The sequence below is a fragment of the Halichoeres trimaculatus genome, unplaced genomic scaffold, assembly GCF_033239565.1.
Source record: "Halichoeres trimaculatus isolate MK-OKI-2021-1 unplaced genomic scaffold, fHalTri1.1 fHalTri1_scaffold_12, whole genome shotgun sequence".
Taxonomy (NCBI): domain Eukaryota; kingdom Metazoa; phylum Chordata; class Actinopteri; order Labriformes; family Labridae; genus Halichoeres; species Halichoeres trimaculatus.
Window position 1 is genome coordinate 10,564,867 of NW_027437190.1, and position 23,957 is coordinate 10,588,823.

Consider the following 23,957-nt stretch of genomic DNA (forward strand, 5'->3'; position numbering starts at 1 on the left):
ATATTTATCTCTTTACGTTTACGTACAGATAAGAAGTTACTCTGTATAGTGAAATATTTCCTCTGGCATGAAATCAAATCTGAAAAAATATGTGCGTGACTTCTTACCAACAGCCAGAGTTATTTATTCATTGATGCATGCAAATATGTTCATCAGGGAAATTTTTGTCTGATTTAATTTCCTGCTTTGGTTAATAAACTTCAGGGTTTATCAACCAAATCTCCCACCAGAATATACAAAATATATGTTTTATTAAACAATAGGCACTTCTTGGGGTTGGAAAAGGTAAACTCCCCACACCATCGGTAACCACAATCGAATCTTAAATAACAAACCAGTGCAGTATCACTTGCTCTTTGCTTTGATTCAGTGGCTTCAAAGAAGGAAATGATCATTCCCTTGCAAACTTCATCAGTTGCTTCTTTACCATTTCTCACTCCTACACAGGGAGGAAACGCTTGACTGAAAATCTGCACAAAAAATAAGAAATAGCCTCTCAATGATGAGTCAGTGACATTCAGCCGCGGTGACTTTCTGCAAGATTGGGTGGGAGAGGAAGCCGCAGCGATGGTACCTGAGAGGGTTGAATGTCAGGAGCAAAGGATTGAGGAGGAATGAGGCAGCGAAGGAGAGAGGGAAAGTGAGAGCAGGAGACGTTGCACATGCCCTGGTTGTGATTCATTCCTTAACTTGTGGCGAGCACCAATGAACAGGCAATGGAAACTTCAGCAAATGTAAATACACTTTGGTTAAAAATATAGTGGCTTAATGCACACCACATGTGGCTGTCTGGCAGGGCTTGCTCTATTTTGACGGGGAATGACGGAGGAAAAGGCTGAAGCTGAGGGACAGAGACATTTGAGGAAGATATTAAGAGGGAAAGCGCGAGGCGGTACACAAGGGGACTGCAGCTTACCCTGGGCCTTCTCCACAAACACCACCTTGGAGTCGGGGAGAAAGTTGAGGCCACTGAGGAGCATCATTTTGCCTCCAGTAGCGGGGGAGCTGTCCACACTCTGCTTCTCCACCAAGGGCAGCTCCTGGGCCGAACGCTGGGCTGTTTGAGGAAAACGCACACACACATATTATATACAGCGTGTGAGCTCTCCGCTTGAGCTCCATCCACTCCAAGAAGCACAGAGCCAGCACATATCCAGTAAAACAGCAGTTCTTGGTTAAGAAAACAGGCTTATCAACTTTACAATGGTGATTTCATGACCCCTAGCTTAGAGGATTTATGCCAACAGCTGCCTTGTGAATGACGCTGGAATTGCTGATAGTGTACAAAAATAATATTTTTCTTATTGTTTTCCGTTATTTAGCCTCCAGCTAACCACCTGTCTCTGCTGCTTATTAAGGAGACTCGCTGCTAACCTTGAGCCAATGGGACTTGATAATCAGATTCAAAGCTGATGACACAGTCATGTGAAGTTATTACCTCATGGAAGTGTATGTATAAACCCGAAACTTAATTTTTAACTAGCTGAGGAAAAGCACAGAGAAATTTTTAAGCTCTCTGAATGAACCTTCTCTGTAATGTTTCATCAACTTGGATTAGCATCCACAGCGGACTATAAATTTTGATGCCAGCTCTGTCTCACCCTCTAACATTAATTGGCTTCCTTGGGTGCAAATAACATCACACCTACATACACAAATGAATAACAAAGAAACAGAGGGTTCTTTCAATGCACCCGTTCAACTGTGCCAAAATCTGGGGCTTGAAAATGACCTTTGAGAAACCACTGCTAATGGGGAAGTCATACAAACTTGTGCTTCTAGTCATAAAATGTGGGTTGGGATAGATAGCATGTGTGTCTGGCATCATGTACAATGCATCTATTGCTTGGGCAAATTCCTTTGATCAAATAAAGCATACACAGTGCAAAGGCACTGATTTTTATCCAGCAGCTAATAAAAAGTAGCTCAGTTTATTGGATTACAACAATAGGTGCCACCTTTTGCTGAAGTGGAGAGCCAAGTGAAAAAGGTATGCCAGTTTGTGAATTCACTTCTGAGTGTGGGTGTGTGGGTGTGACTTACAGCATTCAATCGGGTTTGAAGAAGCCTGCAGAGAGACTGTCCTGCCGTTGGGCTGGTTGATGTGGACACGAAACACCAATCTCACTCGAGTGTTTTTACGTCCGATGTCAGTTTCCCCTTTGCGAAGCTCGATATCTGAATTACGCAGCTTCAAGATCCCTGCACAATCAATTCTGGAAAACAGGCAGAGAATACTTAATTCATCTCCAACATGACAGAATGTAGAAAACTGAAGGTGGTGTTCTTTTTTGTTGTTCTTTTAAAGCTGAAACTGTTGAAAAAGAGCAGTTTTAAATCCTTGTCTCTGAATGTTAAAACTAAACCACTCTGCAAAATGACTTCACATAAAGACCAGCAGCATATTCCCCACTGGTGTTACAGGTCATGGATTGGAAGCTCTCTGAAGCATGAATTTGTCATATTCATCCAGCATGTCATCAAAGGCAGAGCTGCACATCAATGGCCATCACAGTTTTTAGGGGTCACAATGGTCCAACAATTAGCAACTCTGCTGAAGAACCCTGTGGACCAAGCACCTCAGCTCCCATCAGCCGCAGTGTGTATACACAAAGTCAATTTATCGCCATCCAAGTGCACCAAACACTGTCCATGCAGCCCCACCAGTCAAGCATTACACTTCATGCATTTAGGGTTTTAAACCTCTGTTAATCATTGCCACATGTAGCAGCAGAACCTTTACAGGGCTGTCTGTCCTTATTCATATCATTTCACTATTTGGGAGGTAAGAGGATTGAATTTTCTTTCCCTTGTCTTAGTGGAAAAACAGCATTAATTTTCAGACGTGGCCTTTGATGATTTGAAATAAAACTAGTGTGGCTGGTAAAAAAGTGAGGGAATGGAAACGTGATCTGGTTTGGCATTTCAATTATTTTACATGGTAGCTTTTTGGGCACCTTTCCTGGAACATGGTAAATGTCAGGTTTTACACAGAGCCATGTCTCCCCTTGTCTTTGGATGAACAACTTATATAAATAAGGAAAAATGATTCGAAAAGCTGACTTTTCATGTCTTATCAGCCTTGCATGAAGTGTAAGGTATTAGAATTAAAAACAAAATGATAGACTTTGGTTGTTTTATAGCAATTTCTATGGCCTATAGATCCTCAGATCACATTTCTATGCCAGTAGCTGAAACGATCATTTTGCTAGCAGAGGTGAAAAATACTCTACATGTAGCAAAACCTAACTTTAACTTGTTTCTTGAATGTATCTTTTTTTTTTTGTCTTTTTTTTGACAAATTACTCAGCCAACTTTAAGACTGTTTTTTTTTTTTTTTTATGAAAACACATTTTGCATTATGGAAATCACTTTTCAACAATATTCAGTCTCTATGCGTGAGAGGAAACTTCCTCACTTAGGAAAGAAAAACAGATTTTAACAGTCTGAAAGTTTGAATTCAACGTTTTCATCCCACACAGCAAGTGAGTGATTGATGGCAGAGATGGATGCTGCTTTATCAAGACTGTTAAACAGCTCAGTGGAAAGATGTAGTTAAAGGCTTTTCTTCATGGTTGACCTTTCAGAGAGTCGGCTGAGAAAAAAAGAACCTCCTCTCCTCTCGCTTTAGCACGTGTGCTGATGAAAACAGAGGAGCAGAAACTTCCTCTTTAATATTTTTTTATAATATCACATTTATCCTGAGGGACACATTAAGTCCAGTCAACGTAGAGGCGCCCCTAAATATGATACATTATACAGGATATTGTGGTTGTGTTGGAAATGATATTGTGAGGCAGTATGAATGTTAAAATCATCCATGCCTGACCAAAGACGGCCACTGCCCATTCAGGAAACTCCTATGTCCTATGATCCATTCATATAAGTTTGACAGAGATGCTTTTTGGATTCTATCAGAATATTTCAGTAATTGTAATGCTTAAATGAAGCATGGAAAAGTCATAGTGTAATAAAAACTGCGTAACCTAAATTTGAATTCATAGCACTGAGTTCTAGGCCTTAGTCAAAAACATTCACAGTGTAAAAACTAGAAAAGCACTCAGAGAGCACAGACCTCCACCAAGCATATTGTGATTGTCACGTAACACTTGAGTCCTTCTTTAATGTTATACTCCCTTTCAGCAGACTGTCTGCTACAATTTGGTGTTAGGTGCAGGTTTGTACAATATTTTGTTTCCTGACAGTGTTGAAAATTATGATGACCCAGTACATATTTCATGTTCCTGATCTGAGTATCCAGAATATTGCCAGGATCTGGATCATACTTTTACATCTGTCAGAAATTATGGAGACCTTGTCTTGTATTGTTTTGCAAAGCAATTTGACCATTTATTGTGGAGTTATATACACATATAGTGAAAACGCCCCTATCTCACAATGATAAAGAATCCTTTAAAAAAATCCTGGATCCAGATGGTGATCTGGATCACCTCCCAAATTAAATCACTTCTTCCTTATCCTATTTTGAACACTTCCTGAAAATTTCTGTTTGTTACTTTTTGAGTTATGTTGTTCACAGACAGACAAACAGACAAACTCTCCCAAAAACACAACCTCCTTGGCGAAGGTAATAAGGAAGCTAATGTCTTTATTGTAGCATATTCAGGGCAGAAGATGTGTTAGTTTAATAAACACAAACGCAAAAAACTGAAATCTTATCAAGTGTTTTTGTCTTTTTTTAAGTAAAAATTGTCTTATTATGCTCGATGTGAGCCACTTTCAACTTATCAATCCAGAAAAATGTCTTGTTTCAAGTTATCAGAGTACAAAAATGAGGTTTGAATCGCTTGTAACCAGTAAAAAAATCTGCCAATGGAACAAGAAAAAATTGCTTGAAAATTTCCTTGAGACTAGAATAATGTCTTAATACAAGTAACTTTTCTCTTGTTCCACCAGCAGAATTTTTTTACTGGTTACGAGAAATTCAGACCTCATTTTTGTCTTCAAATAACTTGAAACAAGACATTTTTCTGGATTGGTCATGCAAATTTGGCTCATATTGAGTCTAAAAAGGAATTTTCTACTGAAAATAAGACAAAAACACTTGATAAGATTTCAGTTTTTGCAGTGCATACCTTTTACCTTTACTTTGGTAAATGAAAGATGTCTGTAGACAGAGATCATACTAACTCATGGTGAGCTAACAGCGACAAACTGGCTTTCATGAGAGCTCCAGGCTTAATTTTACAGCTTTGAGCCAGACCTTGAGCCATAAATTCCCAGTACAGATTTTTCAGAATCAAGTCAACCATGGATTTAGCTCTTAGCCTGTCTTTCACTTCTTCAGAAATGATGTATCTTTTGAGGTAGAGGCATTGATTTAACTTGTGAAGACCTATTTAGAAGCGTGCGCTGTGCAGTACCTATCATCAGCTACTCTGTTTGTGTGGAGCTAAAGCAAAGAACAAGGTGCAGACAGAGAGAAATGTGTGTTTTTTTCTGTGGGAGGTTTTGAGAGTGGAGGCTACCAGTGAAAAATTGTGGGAAGAAAAAGATGGCTAGGCAACTTGTGAAGGTCTAAGAGCACTCACATGGCTCTCATGTTGTTTTCAGGCAGCAAAGGGATCTCCAGAACTTTGGTGTTGGATTGCAAGACTTCATGGCTGGCGGTGGAGACGGTTTTGCCGGTGATGCGGTGGACCTGGTAGAAGGCATGTGGTCGCAGGAGGCGGTCGTCTGCGGTTCCTATGAACAGCTGCAGGGTGAGCGGCTCGCTTTCCATGTAGCCATAAAGCTGGCGGGAGAACAAAGGGACCCAGGTGAGAAGCAACACCAGTTTTTAAGACCCCCATCTCAGGAGAACCCCTCATTTAGGGAACAAGATTGAATGCACATCAGCTACTGACAGTTACAGGGGCCTGTAATGATAGCTTTTAGATGGTGGAGGGGCTGCAAAAATACGCCCCTATTCTTTGTTTGTTTTTTGGTTGGGTTGGAGACCCTATCTCTGTGGTCCTTGCTGTTACTTCTTCTTGCGCTAGTTCTACCTTTTTGTGACTGTGAAACAAAGTGATGTTTTTAGGAATGTAGGATATGGATGTCTCAGGAAAAGAGAGAAAAAGGCTGATGCAGAATCAGCTCCTGTTCAGTTCTGTTTATCAAAATTTGACTACAATCACTTAAAAAGGCCCTGCAAGTAAAACTATGACAATGACTTGATTGAGTTGAGCCTAACATCTATTTTAAACTTAGGTCAGTGCCAAAGTTTAACTTATACCAGTTTTCTTAAAATCTATCGACAAGATGAACTAAAACATGCCTTGAATCCTCAAAGCAAAGTAAGCCGACATCACGGCATACACAACAACCCACCAAGACAAAGGTCTAATTGTTTTGAGGGCAAACAGTAGCTGTCAAATTCAGCTAACTTTACACCTGAATATAACAACATCAAAAACTTCATGGAGCTCGGCATGCTGTTGAGATCCTGCCCCTTTGCCTTTGGGTAGTTATGAACATGCATTATGATTTCCATTAAAGCTCAGAGACTGTGTCCCACTGTGATGAAAGAGACTCCTGTATCAGAACCACCACTTCAAACAACCACCACTTCCTCTAGAAGACCTCCATTAGCAGCTACTGCTCCAGTAATAAAAAGATCAAATATTTTAAAAACAGAAGAAAAACTCCAAAGGCTGTGCAGAGTTTGAAAAGTACTGTTGACTTTTTGGTCAAATACACTTCAGTTATAAACCGAAACTGCCAATTTACACACGGGTTCCCTGGATCGTTTTCTGCCTGCGTTAAAAAAAAACAGTATTTGATATATTTAACCAAGTGTGTAAAGGTTTAGAAATGTGAACACACACAGGATGGTTTGCAAATTCCAAACTGTGGTTAAAGCCAACCAATACTTTGTGTGTGATTTCTGCCCAGATTAATTTGCCAACCAAATGTGGATTCCTGAAAGTGAGTCCTCCACAGTGGACCTCCCAGGTTAAGCCTGCTCTTTGCAGTTGTCATATGGTCAGCTGGGAGGATGTTGCTCTAGGCTCAAAAACCTGAAGAATCCATGAAGCTCAAAACCAAGAGAGGACTACTTTTCACCATGAGGATCTCCTGTGATTGATCTATAGGTAGCTACTTGACCACATGTGACATTTACTGAGGGATCGTTTACTCCACGGCCTTGCCTCATCAAGCCAAAATCCCACAAACTGGTCAATTACCCAAACACATACCCATGCATCTCTTCAGACCACTTTCTTTGAGCTCCACAAAAACAGTGGGCCCGTCAAGTGGAATAAAAGACCCCCGTTGTTTATCCAACAGACTGAGTCATATAACAAAATGTAGACCACATGTAACCTATGACATAATCTGATTAATGGGTTTAAAATGACCGTAGTGAGTGCGGTCAGGGATGGGGGTGTGAGGAAGATGAAGGCTGGTGGAACACTGGAAAGGTTCATCATTAGAGGTCTGTGGAAATTAGTGCTCCAGTGTCATGGACACCTAAAGTTTCAAGTTTGAGAACAAATTTGTCTGGATTCAGTTAAAATGTTGTCTGGCCTCATCATAAACACAGAGATTAAATGCTTTTAGTCTGGGCTGGATGACAGGTATTTTGGGTTTCAGACAAGGCAGAGAGGATGTGTTCTTTCTCCTTCTAGTTGAACTATTTATTGTGTTAATGAGGAATAAAAATAGAATCTGTCTGGACGCCAGAGTAGAGTATTTAACCATATGTCTCAATGATTTCTGTCTACTCCTTGATTCAGATATCAAATGGATAAAAAAAAGAAGCGGTAACGCCATGAATGTCATTCCTTTCACTTTCCAACCATCCTGATCTTCTCCTCAGCTCCACATACTGTCTCTAGCAGCTGTCTTGACCTGTGAGCTAGTCACACATGCTAGTCATCAGTGAGTTAGGCCGAGGTCAGGAGCTTCTTGAAGTCTTGGCATCCCAAGGGACCACTTCATCTATCCGGTGATCTCACCAGCAGACCCTGCTCTGCTTGTTATATTTTACTTATGGTGTCACCAGAGGTAATTATCCATAGCCACACATGCTACCAGTTACTTGTGTTATTGACTCGTGAGAGCACTATGTTGAAGCGTGAGGTACAAATCTGAAACACCGGAGCGTTAAATTGCATGACGTCCCTCCATGATTTAATAAAAGGCAGGCAGTCGTGCTACAGAGCTGTGTCATCTGTCACTTTTGCCTCTGAAGGCTTCCTTCTGTGACCTCCAAACATTACCTCAGCAGCCACGTGGCTCTGAAGAGGCCCACAAGAGAAGCGGGAGGGAGGGGTGGTCTTTATCCCTTTGCTCGTCTTGTGGTAGCGCGCGCTGATTGTGGCGTCTACGCTCAAAGCCGTTGTGACCTCATGGAGGAGAGGAAGTGATTAATGAGGTCAGGTAGTCCTCTTGGTGACGCTGGTCTTCCCAGAAGCAAAGGATGGCGGTTTAGTCCCCCCAGGGCGACCTCCCCTGATTCCTTTACCATATGTGCTCCCTGACCCTCTCCTTCAGCTTCTGCTAGACTTTTGTGATGCTCTCTCAAACGCTCGCCACAAGCAGAGCGCTGCACTTACTTCTTCGTTTTGATTCTCAAAGGAGAATACAACGACTCCTGAGAAAAGTCAAGATAGGGCCGTAAACTTGAAGAGTGGGTGATGATAGAGGCCTCACACACTCACCTGTGACCTCAGCTTTGTATTTGTGTCAAACACAGCCTGTGTTGTTGAAGCAGGCAGCGGCTAATTTTGACCAGATGAGTTTTCCTAGCTGTAACTGCAGCTGTATCTGGCACACGTACTGTATATTTACTTTGAGCTAATCTAAACTAAGTTTGATCCAGGCTTGATTTGCAGCTGTTTCTGGGTGCCAACTTTTGCCACTGTGTCAGCCAGATCCATTTACACCTCCTACCGCAAGCCACTATTGCTCCGGCCGTTTTTGATAGCTGAGGTGAAAGTAAAACATTATGGATATGGCAGCTGATGCATTAATTGTGTAATTGTATGCAGCTGTATTGTCTGGGTCAGTTGTGATGATGTGGAGGAGTGTTGGGAAAAGAGGGGAAGGAGGTCCATCCCACCCACTTTCCACCATTCATCTTCCAGTGCCTGTGGACCGTGGCAGATTCATCATCTGTATTGAAAGTCTCAGCCATTGCGGATGTGATCCAAGAGATTTTTTTCCTCTAATTCTCTCTGCCTCAACCAAACAAAATCAGCTGTCGTGAAAAAAATATCCATAACAAGTTTTTTCCCCTCACTTTTGGTAAGACTGGTATTTTCAATGCTGCCTTTGACTGGCCTGGATTGTAAAAGGAAAGGATTCGAACAGGCAATGTTTAATGGCCATTCGCTGGTGAATGAGATGAGTCTGGCCCGACCAGAAATTGAGTGTGAATACACTCCACAGGCCTGCAGTGTGCTGCCTTCAATCGCTCCGCACTGATTTCATCACTGCCTGGAGAAATGTCATGACTCGTAGAACTCCACGTGGCACAGTGAATCAGGGAGAGGCGAGGGGGAAGACGGCTGGAAGCAGCAGTGTGGGGTGGGAGGGTCGGCGGTGTGGAAGAGGAGGAGAGATTGAAGAGCAGATTCAGGCTTTTTCCCATTATCACGCTCCTCTTTCTCTGTCAAGTGCTGACAGTCACACAGCCAGTCTCTGCTGTACCCAATTAAATGTACACTCGTCCAAGTTGTCTCCCCTTCCAGACTTTACTCTATCATCTTCTTGCCCCGCTGATCTCTCCAGAGCTTCATATTGAATGCATATGGAGACGTATGCAATCTTTTTATGTGCTGGATTTCCATGGCTACCAACGCTCCCCATCCTTAAGCAACCGCGCAGCTTCATCCCTCAAAGTTTTTCTTGAACTGTCGACTTTACTGTTATGTCATTGAGGGCATAGATTCAAGCGCAAGCCCATGTCTAGACCAGTGAGGGTCCAAATTCCATACAAAAGGAATTACTTGGTAACCATCACAGCCCGCCATAGGAATACCATCCAGAAAATATGGAGAATCTGACTAAGAGGACTCATGAATGACTTCTTGTCCCCCTCTTCTACGACCGACCATTAGTTTCTCTCTACATAAATATGTGGTCTGTCTGTTTATCACCTCAGACCAGTGAAATGATACAAATCTTACTCCATTTTTTCCACTTACTATTAACTGGTAATTAGTGGTAGCCCAGCACCAATGTAGGGAAGCCCTGCAGATGGAGAACCACAGTTTAAGAGTGGCATAAATACCCCTTTGGGCAAGGAATAACAGCTCTTACAGCACTACACTGCTAGGTCCGCCAAGCCTTGTAGGTATCAAACAAGAGGCGGCAGCAGATTTAATGAGCAATTAGCAGCTACAGTATAGGGTCTTGTAGATCAGTGGGTTTTTTTTGAGACATTACACAGCCAGCGAGCACAGGATCCCAAGGTGAAACTGCACATGCAAAGAACCGAGCACATGTTGGCCAAGGTCTTTCATGTCCTTGTGGCGGAAACATACGGCAAATTTGACGTGCGTTACATTCAAGAGCAGAGGAAGGGAGATGGGTATTAAGTCACGCACTCGTTAATAGAGATGATGGCCACATCCTGCTGAAATTACACCACGTCTGTTGCTGCTTCAGACTTAATGAGAGGCTGAAGGAGAGTGTGCATATGCACAAGGGGGAAGGCCCTATAGGCCTGTCATTATCCTATACAAACTAGCCATATGCAGGACCTCGCTGCGTGCTGTGCGATAGCTTTAATACTCCACAGGTGTTGCTGTCGGCTGTTACTGAGCTGGGCTGAGAGGATGTCTTTGTGCTTCCTGACTGAGGGTGAACCTGAAAGCCTTTACAACATCTTCAACAGACCTCAGATTGTAAAACAGATCCAGGTCATGTCCTCTATCACTTTATTCTCCATAAACATCATTTCTTGCATACATGCTTTCCCCACTCCTCAATGGAAAAAATCCATCAATCAATGTCAAAGTGGTGTTCTGAGTGGAAGGTAGACCAGGTTCTTATTATTCCTGAGCATCAAAAACCATCCTGTAGGGTTTGACATACCTGTGGTGAGAGAAGGGAAAGTCTGGAACAGTGTGAGAAGGCCGATAGGGAACCCCTAAATCCCCTTTAATGACGCTGTGGTCTGATGCAGTAAATAAAGTGGAAAAGCAGTTGCTGGGGTCAAAAAGTGGACCAATCTGGAAAAAGGAGGTTGACAGAATGCAAGTATGGAGGAGGGGGGGTGGATGGAGACTAAGTCCTGAATAAATGACTGAGATTTGGAACTCAAGGCTCAGAAAGCTGTAGTGAGCAGCAGAGGGGTAATGAGTCGAGGTAACCCATAATCTTTGGGGTTTTCATTGATGTGCGGCTGAAGTCGAGACACTTCATCCCCTCCACCAAACCATGCCGCAATCTCTCCATCCTGTGTGGTGGGAGCCCTGAATGGGGTGTGGTTGATCCGCTACAGTCCAGGATGATGTCAGACTTTGTAGATGCTTAACTTGCGGTGTGTTTGTCAAGAAAACACATCGTCTTGTTATTGAATAACAAGACGGGAACACTTCATGAACATGAGGCATCCCGGTTTGACTTTCTGCTTCTCCTGGGAACGCCTTAAGCTCTAGAAACAGTGTATCCCTTCATGTTTTTCATCCTGCTGTTAATTCAACCAGTGTTGCTTTCCATCACACATGTCACCATCACTCACAGCGCATGAGTCTGATCATCCATGAACTAAAAAAACAATACACGTGTGGATGACTGGGCTTTAACTGAGGGAGGCCCTATGGTTAGGGTTTGGGAGATGGTTGAAGGATGAGCAGTTCACGAGGAGTGACATCCCCAGGTCCTCCAGGGAGAGAGGGAGGCAGCAGTGCAGGGAAAAGGGAGGTGGTGTCTGATGGGTGCCGAGATTGTGACTCCTATCCACCACCACCAAAACAACCCCCCGACATCATCATGCTCAGCCAACCTCCAGGCCGCCCTGGTCCTAATCAGCAGGATACAGAGCATCTCCTGGGGCAGCCAGGCCCCAGCTGCCTGGTGACTCCCTCTGCCCCTTCTCTCTTTTGCACTCCACTCTCCATTCCCTATCACACACATACACACACCCACACACACACTCATAGACACTTCCTTAGCTGCTTCCTATACTAGTCTCATTATTGACTCATTCTCCTTGATTGCGCTTCACCCATCCAGTGCTTGCCACTCATTACTCTCTGGCACTGGGGACTACAGCACGCACTGTCTTCCAAGGTTTCAACAACATAACGTCTTACAACACTTCATCAAAGACTAAAAATTGAGAAAGTCAGATTTATGAGAAATTTGTGCCTTGGAGATACAGTACCTGCTCTTCTTCAGAATCCCCCCTTTAGCATACATAAATGCACCGTCTTCATAGATTTATCTATCTGCCAAATACATGCTTCCAGTGGTTTCCACTGTTTTTAAAAACCCTCCAGATATCCCAATTGACTGCACATGCAATATGTGAGGCATAAATCACTCCTCACTAAAAAGTAAGAGTAAAGTGTGAGCTATGCAGGAAAGGGGGAGGTGTGACGGTAAAGCAGCTGTCATCATATTTCCTCCATGACTCGTGCTTACTGATATTGGCTAACCAGACACAGACAAGCTTGAAAACATCCTTGCAAATTTGGCATTGAATTAGTGTCTGTGTAAAATCAAACAAATAGCCAATGTCATCAATCTAGATCTGGACAACACGGTGCAAAGACACAGGATGCTTACTCATGACTTTTTTACTGCCGGAGTGAGTCAGAAAGTAAACTTAATCAGAAGCAGTCTCACCTGCTGCAGCTGCTCAAGGCAAGCCGAGTCTGGTCTGCCTCACGTGGAGGTGTGAGGTGTTGATTCACCCGCATGTTGATATACAAAGGTTTGTAATGAAGGGGAATAATTACCTGTATTTACAGAGAAAACCTAAAGGCTGACGAGCCTGTTTATATCACCACGTAAGCCAACAGCTGTCAAGTGCATTCGACGCGGCGCAGACCAGGATTCTCTGACAGCATCTATTTACAAAACATCTGTGGTGCTAACGTCTGGTGCTTAGTGTGGGACATGGACAGACCACCACTCAGAAACTGTACTGGGCCAAAAAACTCTTCTTTAGTACGAATGTCTTTTTTTTTTAAATACGACAATTTACTTTAAAAATATTTGAGTCCTGTTTTAAACAAAGCTGCCAATCAAGTTTTCCCACTACTTTTACGTTAAGTGGAGTTTTATTTTGAATTGATGACATTTCAATTCGGAATTGACCCTTAAACTCTAGGGCGCGCACACACTGCTTGTTCTCCACCTTTTGTAAACTAAGATGTCAGCGCAGTGTGATGACAGTTCAGCAGAGAAAGGCGCTCTGTGCTGAGCGGCTGGTGAGACTGACGTGTGCTCTTTAAGTGTTCGCCAAGCACAACAGTGAGAGGCGATGGTCCCGCTCTATACTAATTGAGTCAGCATGCACTGCTGCTGGTCAGGGCGACCTTTTGCAGCAGTAGATTGACTCCTGGCTTCAGGGAGCATTAATAAAACAGAACACAAGTGCAGAAACATGCAGACAGTGATGCTCATACACCACATCAAAGTTAGAGAAAAGCTTTTAAAGTTCTTTGACTTCCTCTTTCTTTTTTATTCAATCTTAGCAAAAAATTTGCCATAAATGGTTGGAATGGAATTCACTAGAAAATTTCATTGATGAAAAAAAGGAGCAAATGTCAAAATAAATAGTTAAACTAGTCATGCTTTTTGTGCTTCACGCTGTAATGATGTCAACACAAGCCAAGTCCCCAAGCTTGCTGCTGGACAGAAAACACAAAAAGTAATGTGCATTAATCAGCGTGAGCTTGTCTGCTTGTTACCACCTATGCTGTAATGACAGCAACTTATTACACAGTTTAAACACACAAAGCCACCTTTGTCTAAACTCAAAAGCAAGGTCCACACAGAACCCAGAAGATCTGATTCATGAGCACTTTACTCTGTAACTTAATGCTGCTGTCGTACCTGTACTACAGGGTGGCCTCCAGACAGAGCTTTCACTGCCCCACGGCTGCCTTCGGTCTCATAGTGGGCCCTGTGGTGGGACTTTGGCTGCACCTCAATCTGTAGGTTGTATGGGCCAGAGCAGGATGGGAGCTGCCAGTCCAAGGCAGGCAGAGATGGGCTGCAACAAAGTGACGCACAGGTAAAGATTTTTAACACCCAAAAGTTATGTTTACCACTAGCTGTTAAAACAAAGCAGTAAACTACTGTGATCTTGTATTTCTTATATGGACTGTATTTTTCTTTCCATCAAAATGATCTAAACTTGCCTTGAATTAAACAAACAAGGACTCCTTAGAGGAATCCAACTGGACTGATCTCTCTCAATTTCATCATCAACCTTAATCAAATCAGCTGAAGTCATTCACTGACATGCAATACCTTCATCCTGTGTAATAATTAGTGGGTCCTCTCTATAAGAAGATAAATGAGAGACAAATGTGCCCTTGTCAGGGAGCAGTGTGTTTCGTGTTATGGTGAGACAGGCGGAAAAAAGACGCAGGGAGGTAAAGAGGTGACAGCAGGAGGACAGACATTTCTAGGGCACACAAACAAATCAGTCAAACAGGCAATCAGCATATCTTTGGATGAAATAATTATCCTCTTCAGATTGATGGCTGTAAAACTCTGAAGGACAGCCACGCTACGATAACAGGCAACAGTTATACAACTGAGTCGGGTCAGCAGCACACCCTGCCTTGGAGCATGAGATCTCTTTCTCAGACCCTTAACATCATTGTTCTTGAGAAGGAGAGTCAGAGCTTCCCTTGTGAACAGTGTGGAGATATCCAAACCAAAACAAACATGTGCAAGACAATATTTCTGTACGCCGGATGCCTGGTCACTGCAAACTCCTGACCTGAAGGGTGGCTCAGCTGAAACCAATCTCTGGCATCTTTGTGGAACTTGCGGGCTGTTTGTTGACCCAAAACGAACTGATTTCCCCCCACAGGGCTTTATCTGCCCGCTCAGAGCATGACATCAGGGCTAGCTACACAGAAAGAGATGGGCTGATGGCGCGACACGCCAGAGCAGCAAGCCGGCTGATTAACTCACAGACTGCTTCCCCTTCAGCCAGGCCTGTCACCATTACTTCCTGTTGCTCACTATCTTAATCAAACACTTGATTTCCGACAGGAAAGTGTGCTATTGGCTTGGAAAAAAAAATGGGGGACACAATTGAAAAAGATTCTTACCTTGCTCAACACTCAAAAATCAATTACACAGCTGAGTGAATGTGTGTATTTGTGATTATGACTATGTCTGTACTAATGTTTGTGTGTCAGTTGCTATAGAAACAGCCGCACACATGCTGTGCAGCTCCTCCCTGTGAAATATGATTTATGAAATAGTTTTGATCTTCAAAGAGAACTCTTTTGGAAGTATGGAGCATGTAAGTTTTGGATTTCTTACTTTTGATATGGCCTTTGAAGAGCAAAAACAAGACAGTCTTGTTCTTGCATTAAAAAACAACAATAAATGTGGGAACAAAAGAAATTGGGAGTGAAGAAACAGCATTATTGGTGAAGAAAAAAGCTCTGTCTGAAAAATTTAAAAGCTGTTCCAAGGCTAAAGGTTTGAGAACATAAATCTTTCTGGGTGTCATCATGAATATATGAACCATCACTGTCATTTTAAATAAATCTCAGGGCTTATGGCAAAGTTTCTACAAGTTTCCACTGGTTCTATCATCTTCAAAGTCTTAAGCAGTTAATCCTGTATCTGACAGTTCTTCTGAGGAGCTGGAGAAACATGACCCACCTGAGGTAAGGCTTGGGTTTAGACCAGGAGTACGGGTGATGGGGCACATCCAGAAACCCTCCACAGTAGTTCTCCTTCTTCAGAGCCATGCGGGAGGGGTAGTCCTCGTGGCAGAGCTCGCCATCAGGACCTAGCACTTCTCCACCAGGCTCCACCTTCAGGCTCATGGATTGTGAGTGGTCCAGCATCGTCTTCCTTGTCTTGATTGGGATTCCCTCTCCCATGTCCACCACACCATCGGTGGTGAGAGCATTGATGGCAGCCACGATGGCGGAGTTGGTGTACTGGTTGGTATTGGCAAGCCAGTTTTCGTCTGTGACGCTGACCCTTGGGGAGCCATGTGGGGATGGGGTTGGGGATTGGTTGGGGGAGCAGGATGTCTGATGATACGTTGTGCCGTTGAAGCTGTACTTCCTCTTTCCCATGCCGCCACCGCTGTTTACTCCACCACAGGACGGGGAGTTTGGCCTGGGGCTGCGGGGTTGTGCGGGCCAACCTTCCTCTGCCACAGCTCCTATCTGAGGGGAGGTGGAAGGTGAGTGGTGAGGGGAGGCTGCGAGGCCACTGGCATGATTGCAGGACAGGAGGGAAGGTGTGCCTTTGGGGGACACGCATGGAGACTGCCAGGGGGAGTTCTGTGGTGAGTTGTCGTAGTTGTAGAAACCGGACTCGTAAGATGATGCTTCAGAGTTGCAGCTGCGTGATGAAATGCTACTTGCAGGGCTGAGGCAGCTGGGGTCACGGTACCCATCAGCATTGGGGAGCGTCAGAGTCACGATGGAGTTAACGCCACGTTTGATGATGTGGTCCTCACTGCTGCTCTCTTCAACCTCATCCTCAGGGTACTGGCTGTAGGCCGTGATCTCTATGCGGGGGCTTTCCAGGGCAGGGGCCCCGTTGGGTCTCAGACCATGTGGAAGGTAGTAACCTGATGGATTATGGTTGTCATTTTGGAGGCTGTAGCCGGTCTGGTGGCAAGAGGTAACAGAGATGACTGGGCTAGACTGTAAAGTGTGATACTGGGTAGCCAGACAGGGGTTGCCCATGCCGACTGGGAGGGACAAGCTGACATTTGGTGTGTAGCTGTATGCATCTGAAAAGAAGAAGAGCACTGTTAGTATTTGGTAGCATGGTAGAACAACACCTCTACAGCAATCTCACAGAAATGTCTCGCAGCAGAAAAACTTAATATTAACTTAAAAGTAGCTACTTTTTGTGATAGCAGTGTAGTCGCCAGTTGCACAGCCGCTCTCTGAGTGTTGGATCAGTTCATCTAAGGCTCTATTTGGCACTCCCTGCTGTCATATATACTCTACAGGAATTCCTCCAGCAGAGCTGATGGATGCTTTATTTGATTGATTGCATCACTCACTGAGTGAATTAGGCCCTCCCCTGTGGAAAACTGACAGCACTCTCGCATCGCTCTGAGCTTGTGATTAAGTCAAAGAGAGTTTGCTGCGGCGGTACACACAGATGCAGCACGGTACACACACAAACAAAAGGCAGACATAAGCAACCAGTAAAGGTAACGACAAGCAGACAGTAGCCACGAGAGTCAGACTCCTTGTAGGTATCCTCCTCAGTTAGTCTGCTGTGTGTGTCTATGCTCATAAACCTCAGGTCTGCCTTTACCAATAATCTCCATGAGGCTAAAAGTGGTCCTAGAATGAATGTAACTCAGCCTGAAACCTGGTGAAGGGCATTCCCCTTGATAAGCTGTTCTATATTTGTTACCCACAGTGATGTGCATCACATGAGTGACAAATGTGTCACCAATATATAATATGTGGGAGGAAAGTCTAAAAGTAGTTCATAACTGTCTATTTTCAGAAGTTATTATGTCACACGCATTAGAGAAGTTTAATATATGTTGTTTTTTAAAGTTCACGTTGTTTATGGGCCCAGTTCAAATTGTTAGCGTAACATCTAGAAGTTGTAGAAAAAAATCAAAGGCTGAAGAACTTTTTTTTTCTCAAAGTGTTAGCAAAGCAAAGAATTAATAATGTCATTATCAGTCTCGAAGAAAAATAATACTTTATTTCAATCTATTTCAGTTGTTCCTAGCGCAGGTAATCCACTCACACTGTACAATTTAGAAACCAGTTTAAAAAAAACCACAACCTACCTCTGCCTGGCCCATTCTGGCTGTATTCAAACACACAGCTGAAATCAAACTCGTGGTCTTCTCTCTGAAAACTCATCTCTGTCCCTGCTATCAGGACTTTTTCCACAGCAAACACTAGCACCCCTTCATGCCAGTCTCCTCTGATGCTCTTCAGCTCTGGTCTATCCTCCTCTTGTGCTGTACAGATGACAATCTCCTGCCCACTCCAATCGGTGACACACCTCCCCTCTTCAGGCCTGACTGACTTCTTTAAGAGTTGCAGCTGTTTTTTCCTTTTGACAGTGCGCAAGATTAGTGCACTATATCGCCACAAACTTGACTTTTTCTGCCACCCACTCAAACACTCTGAGGCTTTCACTCTTGTGTGCAGCATGATCGCTTAAGTTTTTTTTTTTTTTATACTTGAGTCACACACACATCACTTCTTTCTGCTGAACTAACAGAATTAAACCAGATCATAGACAATTTGTGGGGTGAAACAAATGAAAGAAAAATAAAATGACTCACTCTTGCACTCAAGGCCAAGTCTCTACAATTGTTTGCAGTGCTTTCAAAATGTGGTGTAAGCAGAGTTAATTTGAAAACACAGACTATCACACAGATTATAGCGTTCTCTTTCTGTCCTCGCCAATTTTTCTCTATTATGCTATCACGATCAAAACACTCTCTCCCAAAACCAAACCAGCGTGACTAAAGAATGGATGGGTTTATCCATGGGGATTTTGGTCTAGCCCGGGCTCAGACTGACAGGACCTCAGGGAGAGATAGGTGGTCGCCCACAGAAGTTATCTGCAGCCTCTGGAACTAAGAACCCCGGGGCCACTTATCGCACATGGCTGACTGTGGCTATGGCAAAACACCAGTTCTGTGTGTGTGTGTGTGTGTGTGTGTGTAAGTGTGTGTGTGTAAGTGTGCTTGCATCAGTGTGTCTGTGTGTCTGACTTAATGTATATGTGTGGTAATAAAGCAGCCCTTGGCGTTTGGCTGAAGCTGTGTGTGGTTAAATACATCTCCTTGTCAAGCAAGCTACCCGGCATCTCTGAACACACAACTTTCTTGCACACACACACAAATGCACACACACACACGCATAGGCAGCACATGTCTGCTACCAATTATAAGGCTTAGGACTGAGGGACTGAAATGAATAATAATGCAGCCCGCACCCGTCCGTCTGAAACCTCAAAGACAAAATGAAATTCGCAAAATCCTCAAAAAGCCGGTGACATCAGCACTGAGGGACTAAGTGATTTCAGACATCATGTGCCAAACTGAATTTTCACAACAAAAAAACACCGAAGCAAAGAGCTTTTAAAAAGAGAGACTGTCATCTGAATGGAAATCAGGAGGAATTTCTCATCACTACCTCTGTGCATCCATCTGAACAAGAACCCAAACCTCAGGTGAACACTTCTACCCCTGACCTCCACCAGACTGAGCTTTTCAGGAACAGACCCCCTCAGTTTAAATGCATGAAGAAAACAAACAAACACAAACAAAACATAAAAAAGTAAGCTAACTGTAAAGCTCTTAATAGAAGGTGTGCAGGTGACAGCAACAGTGCAACCCTTATATGCACATGATAGGATGCACTTGCAAAGACAGCTGGAGACACCTAATGGTGTGGATGTAAAATAGTGTGAATATTTTACTTTGTGACAGGTCATTCGATCCTTACTGAGAGCACTTTTTTTTTACATACATTCAGTAGGAACTGTCACAGTCATCAAATTTAAATTATGTCCTTTTAGAATTAATGGTTCAAATTTCCTGGACATAACCATTGACAGCAACTTAGAATTAGATGGATTTATTAACTTTCAGAAAATACGTTTTAAGCAGTCCCTCTAAACTGACATCAGATGACTAAATGAGTTCAATTTCAGCAAGACCTTCAACACTTTAATAACGCAGCACCTGTCAGTACATCTTCTGGCCAACTATCAGGATATGCAACTTGAAACTCTGGTAGAAATATTGCATCATACTTGGAAAGAAGTGGGTTTTTTACCTTCTTCTGCAGACTTCATATCGGCGCTGAGAGAGGTGACACGCTGGAGTCCCCGCTCCTTACCGGCTGTTGCTCCAAAGCTCAAGTTGGAATTGACGCTGAGATAGAAGGTATCCTGCATTCAACAAGCGATGCGTAACTTTCTCCTGGACTAAAGTAAGAAGCGCCTAAAGTATAAAAAGAGCTGGATCACTTCATACGACAGAATATAAAAGCATTATTCGCAGGAAAGCGAGAGTACAACTCTGAACAACAGCGCACCAGATGAGCGGGGCTGAGCCGTGTGTGGGTGAGTCTGGAGACCGGCGCAGGTAGAGCTGCGAAGGGGACTGCGTGAGGTGAGTTTGACTCTCCTCAGCCTACTGGAGCTTTTCTTGAGTGTCCCCAGGTCGATGACGCAGCGCGGTTTGTCAGAGGGGCCGGCTCCGGTGCTTTTAAATCTGGAAAACACCCTCACTACTCTCGTCAGCGCGCCGCCCATTCAAGGATGACGCGACCGACTCCAGCAGCGTCCTGGACCGCCTGATGATGTCTTCCACCCTGGGATCCCTGCGATGGAGGAGGGAGGTGTGTTTGAGGTGTGAGCGTGTGCGCGTGTGTGGATATGTTTGTATGACACCACCCACAGTCTGCGGAGCCACACTGCTCTGTGACACAGATCACGGAAGAGGGACAGAGACCGTGCTCTGAGACATGGAGGATCACAGCTTATTTTTACATTACGGAAGATACAAAACTCCAACCATAACACAACACCCAGAATGCCACTAATACAGTTTTAGTTTGAACCTTAAGACTGTATTCCTTCAGTATTACCACCTTATTACTTTATTCACAACCATATTACACTAAACAACTAGAAAAGCACTCAGAGAGCACAGACCTCTGCCAGGCATATTGTGATTGTCACTAACACTTAAGTCCTACTTAAATGTTATACTCCCTTTCAGCAGACTGTCAGCTACAATTTGGTGTTAGCTGCAGGTTTGTACAATAATTTGTTTCCTGACAGTGTTAAAAATTATGATGACCCAGTACATATTTCATATTCTGGATCTTAGTATCCAGAATATTGTCAGGATCTGGATCATACTTTTACATCCGTCCGAAATTATGGTGACCTTGTCTTGTATTGTTTTGCAAAGCAATCCAACTGTTTATTGTGGAGTTATATACACATATGGCGAAAACAGTTCTATCTCACACTGATAAAGAATCCTTTAAATATATCTTGGATTCAGATGGTGACCCAGATCACCTTCAAAATTTAATTACTTCTTTCTTATTTCATTTTGAACATTTCCTAAAAATTTCATCAAGATCCATTTGATACTTTTTGAGTTATGTTGTTTACAGACAAACAGACAAACTCTCCTAAAAACAGAACCTCCTTGGCAGAGGTAAACATGACTTAAAATCATATATAAAAGCCTAACAATCACTGTGAAAGTCACTTTAATTGACCAAACATTCATTTATCTGCATATTTTTGTTCATATCAACTGTGGTACTGTAGGTAATGCACGGATGTAGTTATGGATCATGCTGTCCCACAGGCAGACATTCTAGGTAGTGTTGCCAGCACTGAGGAAACTAACCCATTGTGAGCCCATCAAGTGACTTTTTTTTTTTAGTGTTAACCTTTTTGGAATAAAACAGTCAATGAAAATATCTTAAAATACCTTCAGTCTGTTGATGTAGTTTTTTTTTTTTTTATTACGCATACACCTGTTTGCTCTTCTTCAGTGAAAAGGTTTACGACAACAACTCATGCAACAACCTGCCCTGAACAAAATGGCTTAAAATTTGTTATGTCAAAGTTTTTCATTAAGATATCAGTGTTATCATAACAGGTTTGATTGTGAAAACGTTTGTCGACAGGTTTTACATTGACCTTAACCCTCCATAGAGAGGTCAAAGGGAGTCAAAGTAAAAACACAGACAGGAGGAAGCCCCTACACCAACAACAAAGTATCACGTTGCAGAGCGTTCACTGATACGACTATAATGTCCTTCCTTGTTAATGTTGGCAATCCTGGTATTATGCGATCATTACCATTATTCAAGAATTCAGCATATCCCTGTGACATGAGTCCAAACTCAATGATCAAGTATCATTTACAAATGTGTTTTCCTCATGTTTGAGGGAAATATGGTTTCACAGATTTGCCCAGAATAACTATCTTTAACCTCTGACAGCATGAACACAACATGTTCCGCATCTCTGTTTTCCACTTCTTTGTATCACTTTGTCCCCGGTGAATCTGCGGGTTTGAGTGCGTACTCTTTGCCTATGTTAAAGGAAAATACAGAGGTTCATTTTTCAGCCTATTTCACTAATTGTACCCCTATTTTTCATCTATCAAAATATTGGACCGTATTATATGATATCATAATATTTGTTATCCTAAACTGACACAGAAAGGTGAAAACACATGGTGCTGTTGGATTTTGTAATAATGTCTGATATAACTGACAGATTTTATAGAATATGCATAGAATTTACACATCTGATAGTTTAGTTTTCAGCATTTTGAAAATGATTTATCCTGCCATCTGCAGTGATTATAGGACCATGTGCTTATTGCAGAATTATGCAAACTGTTAGCATCTGCTGGTTGATGGAGATCTGGGGAGATTAGAAGTGTTTTCATTGAATGTTTTGTTCATCTGTATAAGCAAAGCCCTTACGGGTGACTTGTGAAGGGGTGGATCAACTCCCAGGTTCACCTTGGCTGCAGCCTAGGGGCCCCACGTGTGGAGGGGCCCTCTGTTTGGTCTGAGAATTTTGGGGAAATTTAAATATGTTGTCTATCCAATCAACAGGTGCTCACATGGCCATGCTAAATGATTTGTTTACTAGCGTCACAGCCAGCTGTTGGTGCTGTCACCATAGTTACCAATTCTGCTCATTATCAGTGTCTTTGAGCTGGTTTTTCTGTCAAATCACTTGCAAATCTCGTCAGTTGCGGGCTGTGGGTTTAATTTGTTGCCTTTATGATCCCACCTGATTCTCAAATCTTAACAATGAGAAACATCATTATTTATTTAATGTAATAATTTTAATTAATTATATTTCATTATTAATTATTTTTTAGACAAAGAAAAATGTTATAACTGAACTGACTATATTTTAACTGTTTATTGTTAATTTGCTACTATTTATGCATAATGCATATGTATTTTCTTTTCATCAAAGTTAAAAATAAAACAAGCCATACAGTGTTTTTATGTTGACTGCATTTTCTGCCGATTTAATGCAAACAAAAATACGCATTTATACTGATATCAAGAGGTCAGTGGTTTACACAATGTGGTAAGTCACTTGATGGGCTCACAATGGGTTAGTTTCCTCAGTGCTGGCAACACTACCTAGAGTGTCTGCCTGTGGGACAGCATGGTCTATAAGGGGGACCCCACAGATAAAACTGCCAAGGGGCCCATGACTACCTTAATCCTCCTATGCCTCTGTCTGTAAGAAGTATGATGATATTTGTATCGATGTATAAAATACTCTCTGTGTAACAAGTTAAGCAGAGGCCTCGATGAGTGTTGGTAGCTGCCATAAGTGCAATTAACAACAGCTTAGACAAGCTCCAGTGTAATTCCATTTGAATGGAGGCCAGATTTGAAGGGAAAAAGGACTCCCATGAGTTTGAAATGTGGCTGGCAAGCTCGAGGATGATCACACATAATCAGAAGCAGACTGCCTTTTGGGGGCAGACCGGCTGTGGGGCAGGAGTAAAGCAGACAGCACTGGGGGAAAGTAACAGTACGCTCTGTTTTCTTTGCCCACAGTAGCTCTGTGGCGTCAGCTGCGGCTTGGCTAATGCGCACGTGTGAGCCCTGAGATAAAAAAGCAGCATCACATACTTTAGGAGATGAATTATGATACAAGCCAGCGGTAGGAAAAAAAGAAGAAGCTGCACATCTGATTGGCGCTGTCAGTGGGACGCACGCTCTCACCAGTTATATAGCTTTCAAACTGTGTGGTGTGGT

At 42.9% G+C, this 23,957-nt stretch overlaps 1 protein-coding gene across 2 annotated transcripts in view; it reads right to left on the reverse strand.

Moving 5' to 3' along the window:
- The window catches only part of LOC141800183 (nuclear factor of activated T-cells, cytoplasmic 1-like), a 64,857-nt gene extending 44,466 nt beyond the window's left edge, over positions 1-20,391 (reverse strand). For both annotated transcript variants that reach the window (XM_074682590.1, XM_074682588.1), the window contains exons 1-6: positions 19,959-20,391; positions 15,823-16,915; positions 14,023-14,182; positions 5,553-5,755; positions 2,044-2,216; positions 917-1,057 (exon numbers count right to left, since the gene is read on the reverse strand). In XM_074682590.1, coding sequence (XP_074538691.1) covers positions 917-1,057; positions 2,044-2,216; positions 5,553-5,755; positions 14,023-14,182; positions 15,823-16,915; positions 19,959-20,079 — 1,891 coding nt within the window. In that variant the 5' untranslated portion in view covers positions 20,080-20,391. The remainder of the gene's footprint in view (positions 1-916; positions 1,058-2,043; positions 2,217-5,552; positions 5,756-14,022; positions 14,183-15,822; positions 16,916-19,958) is intronic.
- Between the last annotated feature and the right edge of the window lie 3,566 nt (positions 20,392-23,957).